General features: G+C 43.5%; 1 protein-coding gene across 1 annotated transcript in view; it reads left to right on the forward strand.

Moving 5' to 3' along the window:
• The window catches only part of MDGA2 (MAM domain containing glycosylphosphatidylinositol anchor 2), a 548,385-nt gene that overhangs the window by 400,625 nt on the left and 126,476 nt on the right, over nt 1–21,284 (forward strand). The window contains exon 9 of the mRNA XM_042446600.1: nt 17,807–18,076. Within this exon, the coding sequence (XP_042302534.1) occupies nt 17,807–18,076 (270 nt within the window). The remainder of the gene's footprint in view (nt 1–17,806; nt 18,077–21,284) is intronic.

The raw sequence follows: 21,284 nt of genomic DNA on the forward strand, positions 1-21,284 counted from the left end.
CTGGTGAGGAAATATATTTTCTGCATAGAAATGTGGGGATTTGTACAGAAACACCACCAAGACCCTTAACAGTGTTTCACATGCAAAGATGAAGAGTCTCCTTGATTTCTTCCCTGCTGAAGGAGAAAGCCAAGATTTCTCTGCCCAGCGGAGAGAAAACTTCCACAACTCTTCAGCTTTGAATGCAAGAACGAAATAAACAAAGATGTGCTTCCCATTCAGGGAGGGTGTTGTATGTATATCCGTAGCACAAACAAGAGGAGCAATGGGATTAGAGATGGAGAGAACTTTGTAAAATATTTGAAAACGGGCTGGAAAATGGATTTGTGGAGTGTCAGGAAACGCCGGTGAGAAGAATCTTAAATGAGTCTTTGCAGTTAGGGAGTTGTTCTGCATGGAAAATCTCCTTGGATTGCACAGAAAACACCTTTTTCCGTGCAGGAAATGTTTTGGGAGGTTTTTCTTTTCTTTTTTTCTTAATTTTTTCCCCACTAAAAGGTGGAGAAAGGTGTAAGTCTCTGTAGCCTGGTTCCCTGAGAGACTTTGCAAAGTGCAACTACTTTTCCAGACCTCTGCATAGATCCTGGTTTTCTCTTACAGCATGGATAACACCCTTTATTCATCTGAGCATTTGAGGCTGAAAAATCCAGAGACTGACATCCGTAGATCTAAAATGAGAATGGACAATTTGATATCTGTTGTGTCCAAAGCAGAATACAGTGGCCCATATTTGCTGGGTTTAGGGACACTGGAACCCCTTGAAAGTGTGGAAAATGCAAATAAAAAACGGCTAAAGTTTTTAGCCAGGAGAACATTTCTCTAGGAATCTCTAGGTCCTCCAGCACAAGTCTGTGGCCAACATCTGCCAGATTTTGACCACAGAATCATGCTGAATGACCTACAAATGCCCAGAGACATGTTTTCTCTAGTAACCTCTGAGTCCTCCAGCATGACTCTATGGTCACCTTCCAGCAGAGTCTCACTGGAGGACCTAGAGATTCCTAGAGAGAACATATTAATCAAATCCTCAAATAGTCAAATCCACAAAAGTCAAAACCGCAAATGTGGGGGCCAACAGTAAATCCCCTCTGCTCCTTGTAAATAAAACCCTGGAGATGGTATTTCCAAGGAACCATCATTTGTGGTGCAAGAAGGATTGTTTGCCCTTCTCTTTCTAGATCCTGAGATCTTATTTGAAGCAAGTGAGGGTCCCTTAGGTCCTGAAGCAGAGGAATGAAAATGTTGAACAGGAAAAGTTCCTATAAGTCGGCTTATGTATCGCTGTGCAGTTGAGTGACCTAGATAAAAAGCAGGTTAAATATATTGTTGCTGATGTTTGCTTGCGGTGAAAAGGTCAGGCTGCTGCTGCAACCAACAAAGTAATTTTAATAGTAAGGTGGGAAGGCAGAATATGGTAAGGATTATGACAAAAGCACTGTTGTCATATTTCACATGGAGTTATTCAAACCAGTTTTATCGATAATTAGTTTGGTTTGAATGGCTTGCTCACAATACTGACCGTAATGGAGAGGATCCTGTTGGTGTCTTTTGCTGATGTTACGTACCCTTCAAGGCAACTCTGACTTATGATGACCCTCTCCTGGGGCTTTCTTGATAAGATTTCTCCAGATGAGGGTTGAAATTGCCTTCCTTTGAGGCTGAGAGGGTGTGACTTGCCCAAGGTCACCCATTGAGTTTCCATGTCTGTTGGAAGAATTGAACACTGGTTCAAAACAATGGCAGGATCATGGTGGAAAGTTCTGCCCTGCCTTCTCTGTGTGTCCATTTGACTGCACAGTAAATATGTCATAGTACATGTGCTGGTGTTTTGGACAGGTGAGTTCACAGTTATCCTGCACTACACAGTATTGTTTTGTGTCTCTGCTGCTGTCCAGTATTAGTTCCCTCTGTTGTGCAATTATGGATCCTTTTATGAACCCATAAAACCCTTTTGAGACTAGGTTCTGTGGCTGGCAAGAATGGGCTGCCGCTCTGGAAGCAATCTGGAAGGCATGCCAGTGGTACTTTTATAGGTATTAAGAGCCTGCCAACTTGTGTCCACTCTACTTTGCTTGCCGTGCATTTCATTTCTTTTATGAGAGTCATTACTATTGCAATCAGAGTGCAAAAGATGTCCTTTCTAATGCCTCTGAAAATGGGGGAAAAGGTGAATGCAAGAGCTGGGCTTTCCCTTTCAGGGAATTAATGGATGATGGTTTTTGAAAAGATCAAATGGTTTATTATCATACGAAATGGAGAAACAGAGGGCTGGCTGTCCTTGAATGCAGAAGAGCGCACAGGAGTAGACCCAAGGAGATGGAGTGGAAATGTGCACCCAAAAGGTCCATGGATGGGGGAGGTATGGCTTCTGGGCCACATGTGGCACCCAGGGCCTTTTCTTCCAGGGGAAAGACAGGGGAAAACCTTCCAAATTTGCCTCCACCCACATCCTAGAGAATATTTGGGAACAACAAACTTCTCTCTCTCTCTCTCTGGCAGGGGATGTGGCGGAGTGTTCATAGGTCCCCAATAAAGCCCTGATCTTTTGAAAATTGCTTTGATAGATTCCCTCTTCAGGCTGGCCCCGCAGTTCCAAACCACTGGGCTCTTATTATTTCCCTTTCCCCCCTAATAAACCCTCTCTGGACCAGGGACTTGGACCTCCAGGTGATCCCTATATAAACCAGTAGGTTTGTTGTTCAGTGGGTTCATTGTGACAAGGCTGGCCAGACTCTATCAAAACGCAACAAGAACAGCCATACACAACTGGGAAAAAAAGAGAGAGAATAAACCAGTAGAAGTTATTAAGACACATTTAGGGCTTACATTAACCCCTGAAGTATGTAATCATTCACTGTCACCTGAAATACTATTGAGTTCTTCCCCCGGCTGATATTCCTATCACTATTACAATTTTTTCCTTGTTTCTGGGCCATCTTTCCCCTGTCTCTCTGCAATCTTAGCCCATCTCTTTATAACCTAATCCCTATCTCTAGATCGTCTTCCTCCTGTCTCTCTCCAATCTTTCCTTTCTCTCCATATAATCTTTCCCCAATCTCTATGCCATATTTCCCCTATTTCTCTACAGACTATCTCTAGGCCATCTTCCCCTGTCTCTCTGCAATCCTCCCCCTTTCTCTTTGTAATCTTTTCCCATTCCTCTCCAGTCTTACCCTATCTCTATGCCATCTTTTCTCTATTTCTAGGATTCCCTCGTGAATCCTTGCTGGAACATTCCTGGTTCTTCCCGGGATCAGTCCTCTCAGGTCACAATGAGTGTGAAAATCTTTGCTGTGATTGCACAACTTTCCTGAGAACATTTTTAATCCCCTGATTTTGACCCTGTCTCCTGGGTCATCTTTCCCCTATCTCTCTCCATTATTACCCAGTCTCTATATCATCTTTCCCCTTTCTCTAGGCTATCTTCCTCCTATCTCTCTGCAGTCTTCCTCCTATCATTTTGTAATCTTCTCCCTGTCTCTCTACAATATTTCCTTTATCAACATGCAGTCATCCTCCTCTCTCTCCACAATCTGTCCCCTGTCTCTGTGCCATAGTTCCCCTATCTCTCTGCAATCTTTTCCATCTCAAGGCTCTCTTTTCTCTATTTCTCTGTAATCTTTTATGTCTTGAGACCATCCTTATCTTCTTCAACCCTTTCCCTATCTCAAGGCCACCTTTCACCAGCCTGCCTTCGGCTATAGATAAACCTCAGTTTTGTATCCTTTCTCCCCTATAGACCCCCCCCCCCTTTCACGGCATTCCCTGACCTGTGAGTGGCCGGCTTGGCCATCTTCTTCTTTCACAGCTGCCCACCTCTGGGTTGGTGGGCATACAAAAAAAGCATGCAGAAAATGTATGCCCTCTACCTCTCTCCTATTTATTGCAGTGATAGAGACACTAAATAACAGCATAAGGGAAGATCCCGAGATAAAGGGAACAGGAATAAAAGGAAAGGAGTACAGTCTGCAAGCATATGCAGATGACCTTGCAATCTTCCTAGAAGATCCTATGGAAAAGCAACGACAAGCTGATGAATTTGCTCCAAGATTTTGCCAAGATTGCAGGTTTCAAAATAAATAATGGAAAATCGAACTAGATGAGATAATGGAAGGAAGCGCACCAATACCAGATGCCAGGATCTACAAAATACTTCTCAACAGAAATCAAGAACAGGAAATCATCAAAAGAACTATGATAAAATGGGCCAAGGACTTAGGAAGAAGCATTGATTTAGAAAGCTGGCAGTACACTAGAAGAAAAACGTTTCAGTTTTCCAAATGTCAGAGCATTAGAGAAACTATTTGAAGATGGCCTACAGATGATATTTCACTCCGTCAAAACTAGCAAAAAATTACAGAAATAAAGAGAACAGCTGTTGGAAATGCAAGGAGGCTATCGGGAATTGTATCATACGTGGTGATTGTGCCCTAAGATTAAAAAATTCTCAGAAAACATTCATATGGAGATTAACAAAAAGCTTGATATTAGATTCTAAATGTTACCAGAAATTTATTTACTAAATATGACAAACAAAATCCTAGACACAGAAGCAAAAAACCATTGGAAAACTATACTATACATGATTACATCAGCCAGGATTCTCATAGCTCAAAAATGGAAATCAAAGGAACTACCCACAACAGGGGAATGGTTACTAAGAACCTTAGACGACATAGAACTGGATAGATTAACAAACATGATAGAAAGAAACACAAAACATGTAATACAGATTGGGAAACTTTAATAAACTTCTGTAAAAAAGGGATGGACATAACATACCACAAGCCCTGAAACAGATCAAGTTATGATAAAGAAGTCAAAAAAACCAAAACCAAAATGCAGTGAGAGGAAACCGTTGCTTATTTTTCTGTTTTTTTAGTACTTGATTAACCAAGTAAATCAAAAGCAAGTCAATATATATATATATAAAACTTCTTTTTGTTGTTGTGTTGTTGTTTGCTGTTGTTTGCTTGTAAATCATTGAAATAACAGAACAAAAAGAAAAAAATGATTTTGAAAATATTGTATGTATATAATACACCTCAATAAAAAACGTCTTAAGAATCTATGATTCTACATTCGGTGAATAGATTGCCTCTGGGGATGGTGCGCTCTCTGTCTTTGGAGATCTTCAGATAGAGGTTGGATGTCTATCTTTCAGGTATCCCTTACCTGAAAGATGGAGAAACCAATCCAATCCAGCATTATACACAGAGAGCCTATAAAAGCAGAAGCACAGTCAAAGGAGTGCTCTAGTTCCTGGCTGGGAAGGGATTGGAGTGGATGTTCCTTGAAGTCCCTATCTACTCCGCAATGCTGTACTTCCATGATTTTATGTGTCTCTTAAGAAAAGTGTTTTCCTAAATGCACCAACATTTCCACGTAGAGCCAAATGTCTCAAAACCCCATACAAAAGTGGAATGGGATGAGAATGCTGATGGCCTTCTGAGAAACCGGACAGAAATGAAGTTGACAGATTTTCACAACCCTGGAGTGCAGGAATCAATATTTCAGCATTTCCTCCACTTACAATGTTCGGAAACAACGGACACATTCTCTGTCTTATCCCCCGCTGGCTACAGTCCTTTCATCTTCCTCTCCGTCATCCGCACACTCTGTTCACTTAGATTTGGATCTGCAATTGCAGAAAGCCACATCCTTTGACTTAACTGCTTGGTGGATTCCTTGTGTTCGTTTTTTTATCACAAAAAAGTGTTCACACACACACACTCCCTTTTGCTTCTCCCACAGAGAGCACAAACGAGCTGATTTTTACCAGCACCAGTGATGCATTGCTATTTTTGAGCCGTACATCTCTAGCTATGCAAACTACCTCATCCCAAATATGACGTATGGAGCAATAATGCATAAAACATTGGCCCTGGAGTAGGTTATTTTGAAAAGCCATAAATTATGCAAGCTTCATGGAACTTTAAAGAAGTTTGTCACTGTGTCAAATCATGCTCCCTTGAGAGTAGGTAATGTAAGCCCCCTTCCTTGTGATTTGTGGCTATTTCGGCAAATAAAAGTTTCAAATTCACTCAAAACAGGCTTGATCTATCTTGCTCTTTTCAAATGCTCTGGTGATGGATGGCTTATTCTGGAAGACGCAGAGGAGCAACAGGGGGTAGACAAGGGCCTCCTTCTGTAGGGTGGCGGGTTTCTCCATAGAGCTTCCCCACCTTGTTCTGATCTGGTAGGGAGGCTCACTTTCTAGAGAGAATGGCATTCATGGAACTATAGAGTTGGAGAATAACAGTGCTGGAAGGTCATGTACTCTACCACGCTCTGCGGTCAGGGCAGGACTTGCCACCACAGGCCCGACAGAGCTTGGAAATCGTATTTTTAGATGGGCATCATTGTGGGGACAAAATAAATGTTCCTGTTTTGGCCAGAAAATGGAAGAGGGTGCCACCTGAGAGGTCTAGTGGGCAACTTAGGGTCCATAGTGAATGATGCAGAGGGTGTTTTCATGAAGAGAAGAAACTCTCCTGTTCAGACATGTTGATCTACACATGAAGGGCATGATGCAGATGGAGACGGAGGGGATGGAGTTATCACTCTACTCCCATGTTGATTCACTCCCTTTGGAAACAAGTGAATATGGCTAGAATAATTGGTCAGCAAGGTACTCAGGATGGTATTAGCCTGGCATCCCTGAACAGAGAGTTCCCGATCCAGGAAGCAGCCATCAAGGACAATTTATCCTGTTTTTTGAGTGTTTTTAGGGCTATGTTCTAGAAGAGCTTATTCCTGACGTTTCGCCTGCATCTGTGGCTGGCATCTTCAGAGAATCTTCATGGTTTATTTCTGGAGCTGGGAGTGTGAGGCTTGCCTAAGGTCACTCAGGGGTTTCCATGTCCGAGTGGGGAACTGAACACTGGTCTCCAGGGTCATAGTCCAACACTACACCACACTGGCTCTCATCTGGAAACTTAGGCAATGTCTTATATCATTGTGGTATGTACCCAAGAGAGTGCACCCCAGTTCAAGAAGCAAAAGAGAAACCAAACCAGTCCAGAATTATACACACAGAATCTGCAAGAGCAGAAGCATGGTCAAAGGAGTCTGGGGTCGAAGCACAAAAAGCAAGTACAGAATCCAGTCAGAAAAATAATTTTAAAAAAGCAACCTGAGATTCAGGAAACTGTACAGCAATGAACATCACGATGCCAAAGATTATGGAACTGTTGTTCTGCAGCACAGACAGTCTTGGCTGGACTGATTTGTAGCCAACTGTAACTGAGCACAGTTAAGCTCAATATCCCAGTATTTTCACTTTAAGGCAGACCATGCCCTTACTTGTGCTTTTGTCACACCAAAGGATGGAGTAGTCTTTGAGGTCAGCGTGGGGTGGCCCAGCTCTTCATCCAGGGCAAGACTGAGAGTCTCCTCTGGCTCTGACCAGATCCTGTTGTCTGGGCTCACCTTTTCACCATCATCATCTCAGGAGACCTCCTCCATGTAGAACATGGCAGGCAGACTCTGGGGAGAACACATTCTTCCAAAGTGCCTGATCCCACCTCTTTTAGGGCTTTGTATAAGTCACAACCACCACTTTGAACTGTGTTTGGAAATTGAAAGGTTGTTGTTGTTAAAAGGGAGTTGCATGCTCCCTATAACAGATCAGTGAATGCTGGTGGCCTTGATCTCATTGGGATAGTGAGTATCTCTGGTTTTAGTCTAAAGCAGAGCTACTCAGTGGTGTCCCATGGCCTAACGCCATTCTGTGAGCCATTAACTGATGATCCTTGGGAAACATCAAGATAGTCAGTGAACACAACCATAGTACAAGCAAAAAGAAAACCCTTCAGTTTTCAGTCAGGCAATCCCATGTTGGGAGTGCTTTAACTGTGTATTTTTGCATGGCAGGAGGATGGGTCCCTCTCAGTTCTTTGGCTCTTGTGATTCTACCTCATTAAAACAACACTAACTTAAACCAGTTTAAAAGTATTTAAAACATAACCACAGTGTGCGGTTGCCGCAGCCCCAATCCGGCTGAAGAAGGAGTGGCTGGATTGTACAGCCCCATAGGAATCATCACAGCTCATTCTCCTCCACACCATTACATCAACTCTCTGCAGTTACCAAAGAATTGTCAAAAGATAGTCTTGAAAGATAGTCTAGAGCAGGGTTTGATTCCGAACTTGATCATAAATCCCTCTGGGTGACCTTAGGCAAGTCTCAACCGCAGGGGAAGGGTATGGCAAACCTCCTCTGAACCCCTCTGGCCAAATAAACCCTATGATAGGTTTGCCTTAGGGTTGCCATAAGACAGAAATGACTTGAAGGCACACAACAACAACAATTTTGAAAAAGGCTTTGAAAAGAGAAAGTGGCCAGCCCTTCCTCTTTGGGGAAGAGCACTGCAGCATGGGAGCAGCCACCAAGAAGGCCCTGTCACCTGTGATTAATATCGCAAACTTAAGTTTTTCATAGCTCTCTTTTTTTTTAAAAAAATGTTTGCTATACTTGCCTTCCTTGTGTCCTTCCCCACAACCACCCTGCGGGGTAGGTATGTTCCATGGTTCCTATTTTATAGCTGGGCAATAAAGCCAAGAAGAAGACACCCATTTCTCTTACACAAGGGATTTGATCCAGCTGGGTAGGCTTATCCTACAGTATCAGGTGCTGAATGGTGAGTTCACATGTAGGTAAAACTCACTGATTTGGATCAATGACATGCCTTAAAATGGACAAAAAGGTTTATTTCATTTTTCCCTACACTTGGAAGGAAGCTGTCAGGGGCTTGGTGAAGACAAGGTGCTCGAGTCCTTTGAACCCCAAAGCAAAGCTGACACAGAGTTAAACGGCGGCTGTTTGCAATCTCTGATTGAAACCCATTGTGAATTATTTTGTTGCTGGAGGAATAGACAGCAGCAAAGCCAAAACCGTTGTAATCTCTTTGTCAGGGTGACTGGGGATGATATTGAGGCAACAACAGCCTTGGAAGATGAAGCTCATTTTCTAGACAGCGTGGCCGTGTTCATTGTGCATGTAGCAAGGAAACCAGAAGCTGTGATCGGTGGTATCACCTTGCAAAACATCAGACTGGGAGCAATATTATTAGCCAGCCTCTGTTTTTCCCTTTGTATCTCTCTTTCACTTCTCAAAGTGTCATCTTGTCTTTGACAATGCCTTTCTGAGTGCTTTGTAGCACACATGTTACAAACAACTTCTCTTTCTCCTTTGCATTGCTTTTTCTTCCTTAAAAATACTAATAATAATCTCCCTCCCTTATTATTAACAATCAGAGAGGGCTGCTGCCCTCACGTCCACCTAGTGATCCCTGTTGTTGTTGTTTCTTCAAGTCATTACCAACTTATGGCGACACTAAGGTGAAATTTCATGGGCTTTTCTTAGCAAGATTTGTTCAGAGGAGGTTTGCCATTGCCTCACCCAAAGTCACCCAGTCGATTTACTTGGCAGACCAAGGAATCGAACCCTGATCTCCACAGTTACAGTCCAACACTCAAGCCACTGTGTCACACTGGCTCTGATCTCTCCTAGTCCTAAAATCATAGAACTGTAGTGATGAGAGGAACCTATGGGGCATTTGCTACAATGCCCTCCAAATACAGAAAACCCGAAGCAGCCCTGAGGAGCAGCCATTCAGCCTCAGTTTAAAATTCCCCAGTGAAGAAGAGTTCTCCACCTCCCAACAAGGGATCTAGTCCACTGTCAAACAGGTCTCACCATCAGGAGGTTCTTCCTAATGTTTAAATAGAATCTCTTTTCTTGTCATTTCATAGAATCCTAGAGTTGGAAGAGACCCCAAGGGCCCTCCACTCCAACCCTTTCTCCCACGAAGGAAGACACCATCAAACCCCTCCCTGGGACAGATGGCCTCCAGATCCTGCTTAGAAACCTCCAAAGAAGGAGACTCTGCCATTCTCCAAGGGAGCATCTTCCACTCTCGAACAGTTCTTACTGCCAGGAAGTTCTTCCCAGTGTTGAGGTGGAACCTCCTTCCCTGTAGTTTGAACCCATTGCTCCGCGTCCTAATCTCTTGAGCTGCAAAAAACAAATTTGCTCCATCTTCAGTATGACATCCCTTTGGATATTTAAACAGGGCTATCATGTCACCTCTTCCCCTTCTCTTCCCCAAGCTAAACATCCCCAGATCCCTAGTCGCTCCTCATGGGGTTTGGTGGTTTCCAGACCTTTCATCAGGAGCCCTGGTGGCACGGTGGTTAAATGCTGGTACAGCAGCCATTCACAGATACAAGGTTGTGAGTTCGATCCCAGCCAGGGCTCCAGGGTCCACTCAGCTGGCATCCTTCTGAGGTTGCTAAAATGAGTACCCAGCTTGTTGGAGGCAGTTGGCTTACACATTGTAAATTGCTTAGGGAGTGCATAAGTGCATTGATAAGCGGTATAGAAATGTTATTGCTATTGCTATTCAACATTTTGGTGACTCTGTGGATCTGTAGAAAACAAAAGTAGAGAGAGAGAGTATAGCAAAGTACTCAGTAAGCTAGAAGCAAAAAGCTCCACATGCTGAACTATAGCCAACCGTTTATTCCTTTGCAAAGTCCAACATGTTTTGGTCATTGTAAGAAAGGGCCTTCTTCAGGGGGATATGACAGAAATAACTGGAGCTGTAAGAACATCCTCCAAAAAGCTGAGCCATAAAGAATCAGAAGAAATAAACAGTTGACAATTGTTCAGCACCTGGAGCTTGTCTCTTTTTTGTTTATTGCGGTAGAAAACAAGGATGCTCCATCGCCTACATGACATCCCTTCAAATATTTCAAGGTGGCTGCTCATATGACCCCTTCATCTTCTCTTCTCCAAGCTAAAGATACCTCGCTCCCTGTGAAATCTATGAAGTTGTTCCTCACAAGGCTTGGTTTCCAGGCCTTTGAACATCTATGCCGTCCTCCTCAGGATATGCCCCAGCTTGTCAATGTCCTTCTTTTAACTGTGGTTTCCAGAACCATGTACAGTACTGGAGGTGAGGTCTGCCTAAAGCAGAATAAAGTGGTACAATTACTTCACTTGATCTGGAAGTCAAGGCCTCCATTTGAGTATGCGGGGGATGCTAGACTCGGGTGGTCCTTGGTCTTCTCCAGCTACATAAGCATCTATTATTTTCTTTTTCTTCTTTTCATGCCATTGTGAAAGAAATATGTTATGTAGTTAATTTTAATTATGATCTTGCAGTTTTATGAAAGTTGGGATGTTTTGTTTGCAATGGTTTTGAACTAAACAATAAACAATATAATAATAATAATAATAATAATAATATAAACCATATATAAAAAACTAGAAGTAGCGATACAAGCACTGACAGTCAAGATACATATTATGGACGTCTGGCATCTGTCCATTTTGACAAACAGTCTTTTTCAGGGATTAGTATGAATACAAGGCTTGTACATAGAAGGAATCAGAAATGCTAATGAGCGTTCATTCCAAAATGTGGGAAACTCCCTATAAAACATCCACCAAGGCAAGAAAACATGCACAAAGTGGAGTAGTGTGAGAGCACAAATAGTCAAGTGACTGCAGTTCAACACCAAAATAAGACTCCAATCTCCAAAGACCAACAGTTGAATAGTTCAAAGGGGAAGCCCTCGCTTTCCAAGTGTTCTGACGCTTCCATGTTTTGTAATTCTTTTCAATCAACCCACCTTATTTTTTATTTGTTTGTTCATTTTAGTTCCCTCCTTTTGTTTACCCACCACTACCTTTTTTCCAAAATCAGAAGTGAGCTTCCAGCCATGTCCAATAAAAAATTAAATAAAATAAAAATGGAGGGGCCCAAGACAGTAAATTGGCCCAGACTCAGTACAGTTGGCCATCCTTACCTGGCAGTCAGAATCAGGACAGAATGAAAGAATCCTGGAAGGGACTGGAAGGGAAATGGCTTCAGCCGCCCCCGCCATGCAGAAACACAGAACTACAGCATCCCTGGAAGATGCCCCTCCAACCTCTGTTTAAAGAAAGAGGGACCACACCATCCAAAGCCATCTATTCCACTGTCAGACAGTTCTTACAATAAAGATGGAATCTCTATCCTTGTCATTTGAAGCCATTGCTCTTGGTCCTAGTCTCTGGAGCAGCAGAAAACAAACTGGCTCCATCTTCCTAGATCCCTTCAGCTACTTAAAGATGATTTTCTCATTTCTCAGTCTTCTCTTCTGCAACTTAAAAGAAATAGCTTTAAAAAACTAGTTATTCCATATAGTTAAAAAGCAGGAGTGTCTGATTTTCATGAGAAGCAGTCAGGTCTTTTGTCTTTTGCCCTGACTTTGGTGATTGTGTCTCTCTCCATTCATGTCTGGTGCTAGGGAGGGAATGGAAATTAATCCATTTTTATTTTTATTTATTTAATTTTTAACTGGGATTGAATTTGGAGTAATGACGCCTTGAGAAACTTAAGCAGGAAGGAAAATTCCATACCAGAAGTCGATGCCAAATTGTAGGATGTGGCCAAATTGCATGCATTTTTTGTTCCAGCCCAACAAAAACTGTGCCATATTGAGAACTGCTTTGCAATCAGCACTTCCAGTAGCAGTCTTGTTTTTACTATGAACAGAAAAAAAAATACACAACTTTCTGAGAAGAAACAACAAGGCCATAACTTGCTTACATTGTTTTTTGCTATAGGCTTGGGAAAAGTGCACAATACGTAAAACTAAATTGCACACTAGACCCCTATACAAACAAGGTGGAGAAAGGTTTGATGTTGCAGTTGCAGCCTTAGCCAGTTTGAAAGCTGTTCAACCCAAGTGTTACACAGCAGGTCTGCAATGACTACAGCTGCAAACAGACATGGATTTGTTGTGCAACATTGCTGATTTTGTGCAACCTTTTTGTGATGCAATATTACTGTATTTATGCAGAACGCAGCAACGTTGCTGAAAATTTTTGTTGCCATCTCCTTGACTGGAGCCTGCAGGCTGGCTGGATGCTACTATCCAAGATGCTGAATGCTACGATCCAAGAAAGTAACTTTTACAAACTGTTCTACTTTTGCAATGAGGGGTTGGATATGCAGGAAGGGGAGGGGGAAATCATGGACAATGCAAATGTTTCCATTTTCAATCTTTGGTTAAGCTGTATTCTGAGCCGTACCCACATTGAGTCTTGAAGCTTTGTGAGAAAAGGAATTACTTCAAGAGATTTTATTTTATTTCCTTTTATCAAGGAAGAAAGGGAAGAGTGTGAGAGAGTGCTTTAATCAGCCACCTTCTGAGGGATGCAAGTGACCCGTCGCTCTCCGCCTTGTGGAAATTGCCAAAGCCCTTGCCTGCCATTCAGAGAAGCTCTTTGAAAGGCAACCTCGAAAGGTCTCCGCTTCTCCACAGGCATGGAGGTTCTGGCCCATTAATAGCTGGAACGCTGGAGGAGAAATGGCTCAGGAGGGCAAGTTCTCGGGAGGGAAACTGGCCCTCTGTGCAACCGGGCCAGCCACACAAAGTGGCTAATGACTGCAGATGCAAAGGGAGGAGGCGTTGGTGAAGTTGGTTTTCAGCATTGGAAACAGGGGGAAGCCCCTGTGTTTTCTCAAGTGGATGATCTCTGGCCTTTGTCAGCAGGAATGAAGAGGAAGAGGCAGCAGAAGCAAAAGACAGGACTTATAGGTTCATGGAATCATAGATTTGGAAGGGACCCCAAGGGTTATCTAGTCTAAACCCCCGTCATGCAGTAATACACAGCTACAACCCTGCTGGAATATGGCCACCCAGCCTCTATTGAAAGACCTCCAAAGGAGGGGTCCAGCACCCTCTGAGCAAGTCTTTTGCACCATCGAACAGCTCTTACATACTTTTTTAATGTAAAGAGAGTCTGCCATCTTTTGAGGCAGTCTGTTGCCCTAGACTTTGGAGGCACCTTGGAGCCATCCAATCCAACCCCCCTCTGTGTTACCCAAAAAGCTGGGGTCCTGGGAGAGCACCCACAAGTAATATTTGATAGGAGAATTAATATAGCTCAAGGCAGTCCATCTGCCTTGGTCCAGGCCTCGGAGGTAGAGAGGAACTGCTGAACCTCTTACCCTCTCCCTCCACTACTCCCTTCTCCTTCTGTGTCATGTCTTTTTAGATTGTAAGCCCGAGGGCAGGGAACCATCTCACTAAAAAGATTGTATGTACAGCGCTGTGTAAATTTACATCGCTTCATAAATAAAGGTTAATAATAATAATAATAATAATAATAATAATAATAATAATATACCTTGGCTGGGGCAACATTTAGCCTGAGATTGTACATATTCAAGGGTTCCAAACCCCAAAGAACTCCAGAGGCAGTTCCAAAAATGGGTTTTGTAGTTTATTAATAAAATGATCAGCATACACGCACACACATGCTCTCATGCAGACACACAAGAACTAACCGAAACAAAGGTGGGAGAAGTAGAGAGTTGTCGGCTTTGCAAATGGAAACACTGTACTGATCCTGAAGCGTAGCTCCAATCGAAGGGTGTCTGGAATAGAGATGACTCAATGGCCACTGCAGCATCTGGGGTGGATGGCTTATTGGGGAAGTTAGTAGAAGTCAGACAGAGGTTCTGTCCTGCTCCAAATTGCTAGTGCCAAAGCACCCACATTTATACTCAAGATCACATCCCAGGGCAATATTCTCAGGATGAATGGACCACCTCATTGCTAAATGGTTTTCCGAAGGGAGACAAATGGTTGGGAGAGTGGAGAAAATTTGCAATTGGTGCGAATATCCCAGACAAAGAAAGACTCCTTCTACTGGAGAAAAGCCTCTTCACAACCGTCTTCAGATCAGAATCTGATCATTGCCCTCCATAGAAAAGAAATCATGCTGATATCTCATGGTGGTGGGTGCTCTTGTCTCCTCCCTTGCTAAAACCAACTGGATTTCCAAATATGTCTTAGCCAAGTCTCCCCAATGGGCGTGCCGCTTGGGCTGCCCACCTCACAATCCCTTTTAATATTATATTGATATAAAATCTTAGAGGGGAGATAGGGGGTCGGACCCTGGGGTAACATATGCCATCCACAGTCAAAGCCCTCCCTGGGACAAAGGCCTCCAAAGAAGGAGAGTCGGACACCTTCTGAGACAGTCTGTTCCAAGGTTAAACAGTTCTTAGAATAAAGACGTTCTTCCTAATATTGAGGTGAAATCTTTTTTCTTGCCATTTGAATCCATTGATTCTCGTTCTCTTCTCTAGATCAGCAGAAAACAAGCTCACTCCGTCTCCTGCATGACTTGGTTTGACCTGATTCTGGTCCTGCTTTGCAGTGGAGGTCAGGATTAGATTTGCATAGATGAATGAGGCTGGAGATTGAACCTTCATGGGCTTTGTTGTTGAATGGGAGAAGGGTTCTCTTCTTACTTCTATAGGCAGGCTTTTCTGTCGGATGAAAAGTAGTAGGAAAGTATTATGAAAAGTATTTTCCTGGAGTATTAGACCCTTTGGGGAAAGGACAGAGATGGGTGTGTTAAAGGCACACTTCTTCAGTAGAGTTTGTGCAGAGAAATGCACAAAGTCCCAGTAGGTTGTTGTTGTTGTTGTTATGTGCCTTCAGGTTGACTCTGATTTATGGCAGCCCTATCCTAGGGTTTTCTGGGCAAGGTATATTCAGAGAAGGTTTGTCATTTTTGTTTTTCTATGAGACCGAGAGAATGTGACTTGACTAAAGTCACCCAGTGGGTTCCCATGGCTGAGGGGGGATTTGAATCCAGGACTGCTGGAATCCTAATCCAAAATCAATCTCACACTACTCTGTGATAGTGCTATGATTTCACTTCAACTGCTATGGCTGCCTCCTGTGGAATTCGGGGCTTTGTAGTTTAGGGAGACCTATGGCTCCCTGGCTGAGAATTTTAAAGGCTTCTTCCTATACTACAAATCCCAGGATTCCACAGGAGGCAGCCATAGCAGTTAAAGTGGAATCATAGCACTATAACATTGTAGTGTGATATTCAGCCCACACTTAAGCCATTATGACTTCTTCAGAAGAGGTTCTCTATTGCTTTCCTCTAAGGCTGAGAATATGACTTGCTCAAGGTCACCCAATGGGTTTTAGTGGCTCATTCAACACTCAAACCACAACACCATGCTGGCTCGTGTGTGTGTGTGTGTGTGTGTGTGTGTGTGGTTTGTTGTTATGGGCTTTCAAATCTATTTCAACTTGTGGGAATCCTGCTTTGTGGTTTTCTTGGCAAGATTTCCTCAGAGGAGGTTTCCTATTGCCTCTAAGGCTGAGATGGTGTGACTTACTCAAGGCCATGCAGTGCGTTTCCATGGCTGACTTCAGAGCTTTGTCCTGGTGCCGATGCTCCCATCCCAACCATCTACATTGTACCAATATTCAGGCAGCATGACTGACTCACTGACCATCCAGTCTGCAGCGTTGCTCTCTACACCGGGGTGGGCAACTGTGGCAGATGCAAGGGCCAATTTTCTTTTCTCAGCCTCCTGCCTAGTGGTGTCACTTGGGTTGGTGCAGCAGAAGCAGACTGCCCCACCCTCTACTCCAGGGGTAGGCAACCTGTGGCCCGCGGGCCGGATGTGGCCTGGCGAGGCCTTGGGACCGGCCCCAGCCCGGTCCTGCCGCCGATTGCCGCCGGGGCCTTTGGCCTCTCGCGCGCAGGGGCAAGGGGGCAATTGTCTGTAGACGCCTCAGAAACATGCATTTATATTAACATTTTTTAAAAAATCAGCAATTTTTTTGTGTCCTCCACTTTTTTTAAAAAAAAAAGTGTCCACCATTTGAAAATTTTGTCCTACATTTGTCCCGGTTTATTTATTTATTTAAATCTTTTAAAATTATTTAATTATTTATTTTTTGGCTTTGGCCCCCCAGTTGTCTGAGGGACAGCAACCCGGCCCCCAGCTCAAAAAGGTTGCCTACCCCTGCTCTACTCCCTCCCTCTGGTCTGCCTGCCCACCCAGTGAGACCCAGAAAGACCTGGGCACCAGTCCAGATGGGCAGGAGAGCCAGCAGACTGTCCTGCCCTCCTTTCCTCCCACTGCCCATCTTCCTGCTCACCCAGACCCAGAAAGACCTGCGTGGCTGGGCAGGTGGGTGGGCAAGGCAGCAGAAAGGCAAGGCAGCAGGAGGGAAGGCTCTGCAGTGCTCTGCAATGGCAGCATCCTCCCCTCTTTTAAACTGGTGGTGGGTGGCAATGGTGATGGTGGAGTTGAGATGGACAATAAGCAGCCATTCTAGCAATAGCCCCTAACAAGCTGGGTACTCATTTTAGTGAACTATGAAAGGATGCCAGGCTGACTGGATCTTGGAACCCCTGGGATTGAACTCACAACCTTGTGGCTGCATTATAGACATTTAACCACTGCACCAAAGAGTATCCTTCACTACCAAGGTTCTTTACTGGGTGTTCACCCCCCCCCTCCTGAGCAGGTGTCCAGCATGGTCCGAACCTCTCACCCCTGTAGTGATGCCCCTGCACCCACCTGGAAACCTTGCCACCATGGACTAAAAATGAAATCAAAAGTTACTTCTAGTTTCCAGTTCCAGCCATTTTTAGTGGTTTCTTTTTCATTCATTTGGGGAAGGGGAATTAGGAATGGTTTCAAGATATCTGAGTGGACTTTGACCAGATTGGGGTAAATGTTGCCCTCCAGAATTGAGAGTATGGGGACTTGAATTGTTCAGAGGGCTCTTCAGTAAGGAGCTGTGAGCCACAAAAGAATCAAACAGATACAGTCCACAGCCCAAGGTTTGTCCAGCTGTGATCATATCAGGAGAAAGATAGCTGATTGGAAGGAAGGAGAAGCTCTGTTCCTAAGGCAACAGCAAGGAATAGACACTTCTTTGTGGTGTACTCTGTTTTCATTGCCTCCTGTTTCTTGCAGATCCGCCTGCTGTGGAACCGACTTTTCTGGAGATCCGCCAAGGCCAAGGGCGAAGTGTCACCATGAGCTGCCGGGTGCTCAGAGCATACCCAACCCGGGTCTTGACCTTTGAATGGCGACTGGGTAACAAACTGCTTCGGACAGGACAATTTGATGCCCAGGACTCCACAGAGTATACCATCCGGAGCCTTTCCAGGGATAGTTATGGGATTTACAACTGCAACATCATCAACGAGGCTGGGGCAGGACGGTGCAGCTTTCTTGTGACAGGTAGGCCTTCTTTTTCTTCCACAGGCTTCTTGGATTGGATGTTGGCAAATGGAATGGAGAACTGATGTAATCACCTAGAGTCAGTAGTCTCCAAGACTTTAGTCTTCTTCCATTTGTGATGATCTATAACATACTTCTCTTTCTCAGACACAGATGTGGAAGCAAGTTACAGTTATAACCAATAAAGTTTGTATGGCTCAGGTCCAGGTTACCCAGAGGACCGTATTCTCCTCTATGAACCTGTCCACAGTTGGAGACCTTCCAAGGAAGTCCTTCTCTCTGTCCCACCACCACCACAGATACATCTGGTGGAGACATGGGAGATGGGGCTTTATTGGTGGCTGCTCCCAGGTGCTGGAGCTGTCTTCTCAGAGAGCTAGACTGGCATCTGGCCCTGTTTAGCTTCCAAGATCAGCCAGGATCTGTTTTTAGGGTACTCAGGCCCCCTTCTTGAACAGTGAACACTCTCATCTGGACACTTGATGCTCTTGAACATTACACCCATGTGAACAAAATGCTGGACAAGATAGGCTATTGGTCTGCTTAAAGTGTTCAATAAGAAAGGTTTAGGTCAAGACTTAGCTTGATCTTAGGCAAAAGAAACCCTTTAGGAGTGACTTTGCGGAAAGTATGGCTGAACAGAGAAACCCACTGGCTTGCATTTCAAGGTTGGCAGGCTTGAATGTGTTGGGAAGGACACACTTTTCTTCTGGAATCCTTTCCTTAACCCCTTAACTGTTTTTCCCCATCTTCCTTCATCAGAACACTGTTCCTCAAATATGGTTTGTGTTTAACTCCATTGTGTAGTTTTAAGCCCAAATTGCTCTCAGCAATAGTAACTTCTGGTACCATAATGGTATCTCTTGGAATCCATTGCAAGAGCCTTCATTTAATAGCTTCTGAACTCATCAGCCAACTAGTTGGTGCCCATTACAAGGGAGAGTTTCCTTTCTCTCCCTCTGTTCCCTAGGCGTGCATTAGGCACTTGATCATTCCTCCTCATTCTCTTTTCTCTGCCTCAGACGCAACGTGAGCAAGAGGAAAGGAGCCAGATATGTTTCAGGAGTCTGACACAATGGAGGGACTCAGAGCTCCAGCAAGTCAACCCAATAAATCACAATTCAAGCTCTTGTTTCTAAATATGTTGAAGACACCTGAATGCATCAAAGTAGACAGAAAGAGAGGGGGTTTGTGCAATATGCCACAAAGTTGTGATGTTAGTTTAGAAGATAATACCGTACAGCTTTCTGAATGTGTCTCTAAGCATTTAGAAAGGAATACTGTGATCACTGAGAGGCAGCATGGATTTCTCAAAATGTGCCATGCCAGACTCCCCTCTCTCTCAGACTCTTGATGGTGTTGTAAACTTGATAAATGAGGGGATTGCTCTGGATGGAGTATGTTGGACTCCCTGCCATAGGAAGTTAGGCTGTCTCCGTCTCCTTTAAGCTTCCAGTGGGCAGCCACAACAGTGCGATTCTGCATGGCGTTCATAGCAATGGCAATAGCGTTTACATTTCTATACCTCTTTAATAGTGAACTCGGCACTCTAAGCAGTTTACAATGTGTAAGCCAATTACCTCCAACAAGCTGGGTACTCATTTTACTCACCTACAAAAAGATGGAAGGCTGAGTGGACCTTGGAGCCCTGGGATCAAACTCACAACGTTGTGGCTGCAGGATCAGCATTTAACTACTGTGCCACCAGGCCTCCTTCCGTGTTTGCAATTGCTGTTTTAACTTATTCAAAGATGGATTATAGGGATTGTTTCTAGACTGCTTTTAGAACTTTTAGAGAGTATTGTAATGCGTTTTTAAAATATTATTACTCTGTATTAGTTTAACTGGTTTTCACTTGGTCATTGCCTCAGGAGCCCTTGTGGGTTGGGAGGCAATACAGAAATAGTATCAATCAATCAATTAATCAATCAATCTTGGTTTCAGTAAGGTGATACAGAAATAGTTTAATGAGATACAAAAATACTGAAATTAAGATGTTTATTTATTTATTTATTTAATGTAAGTCTTTTCACAAGGTCCCCCATTGTATTCTTCTAAGCAAGCTGGTTAAATGTAGGCTAGGTGCATTTATTCCTGCTTATGGACCAAGAATGTAGACTAAGGATGTGTCTACACTGTAGCTATAATCAGTTTAACATCACTTTATCTGCCGTGGCTCCATCCTACAGAATCCCGGGATTTGCCATTTAGTGAGCCACTGGCACTCTTTGGTAGAGAAGGCTAAAGACCTGCCAAATGACCAATCCCAGGATTCCATCCATACACTGGAGCTCCAGCACTTCAAGTGGTGCCAAACTGCACTATTTCTTCAGTGTGGACATGCCCTAAATGACACCTGAGGTCCCTTCTCCTTCTACAATTTTATTCTGTTTGATTTCAGAGCCTAGCTGCCAGGGAACAAATTAATTAGGAATGGACTGAGAAGGTTTTAGGGTTGAATCCATCAGCAGAATCCTCTCCCATGTCTTCCATCTGTAGGATTTATGTTGCATCAAGAGATAGTATGAATGAAGGAATCTGAAAACTGTGTGTGTGAGGGAATTACACAAACCCATCCCATATTGATAGTAGTTTGTCTTCTCTTTCATTCCACATTCCCATCTACATAGAACTCTGCTGCCAATTTGAACACCGCAGTGATTTTATTGCCCTGCAGAAATGAAAAAAGGGATATTGAAAACCATTTGTGGGTCTGGGGCATTAGGAGATATTAGACAAGCAGAACAAGTCTGTGTGTGTGCGTCTGTGTGTGATTGTGCTCCTTGGCAGGTAATTGTTTGCAGAGAGGGCTCAGGAGGTAATAGAGCGCACTGCATTGCTGTTTAGGCCATGCTTTGTTTTCCAAACTGGGGGGCCAATTTAGGGCTGTGTGTGGATGGAGAGTATTCTTCAAAACTGGTCTGCTGAATTAAGGAACGTCTGTCTATCCTTTTTAGAAAGTGACTTTTAATACAAGACAAAACAAAACCTTTATTACAGTCAACAGACCTCCAGGCAATACAAAAAAATTAAAACAACAACAAAAACCCACAACCAGTTTTAAAACAACAATAACATATTTAAAATAAATTTGCGATATCAGTACAAATATAATTAAAAATAAAAAGCTTCTAGCTCTTCATCTTACTAATCAATTAAGAATACTTTTAATAAAATAAAATAAAGGTCTTAGAATCTCCTAGCCATA

Source organism: Sceloporus undulatus, chromosome 1 (assembly GCF_019175285.1).
Source record: "Sceloporus undulatus isolate JIND9_A2432 ecotype Alabama chromosome 1, SceUnd_v1.1, whole genome shotgun sequence".
Taxonomy (NCBI): Eukaryota; Metazoa; Chordata; class Lepidosauria; order Squamata; family Phrynosomatidae; genus Sceloporus; species Sceloporus undulatus.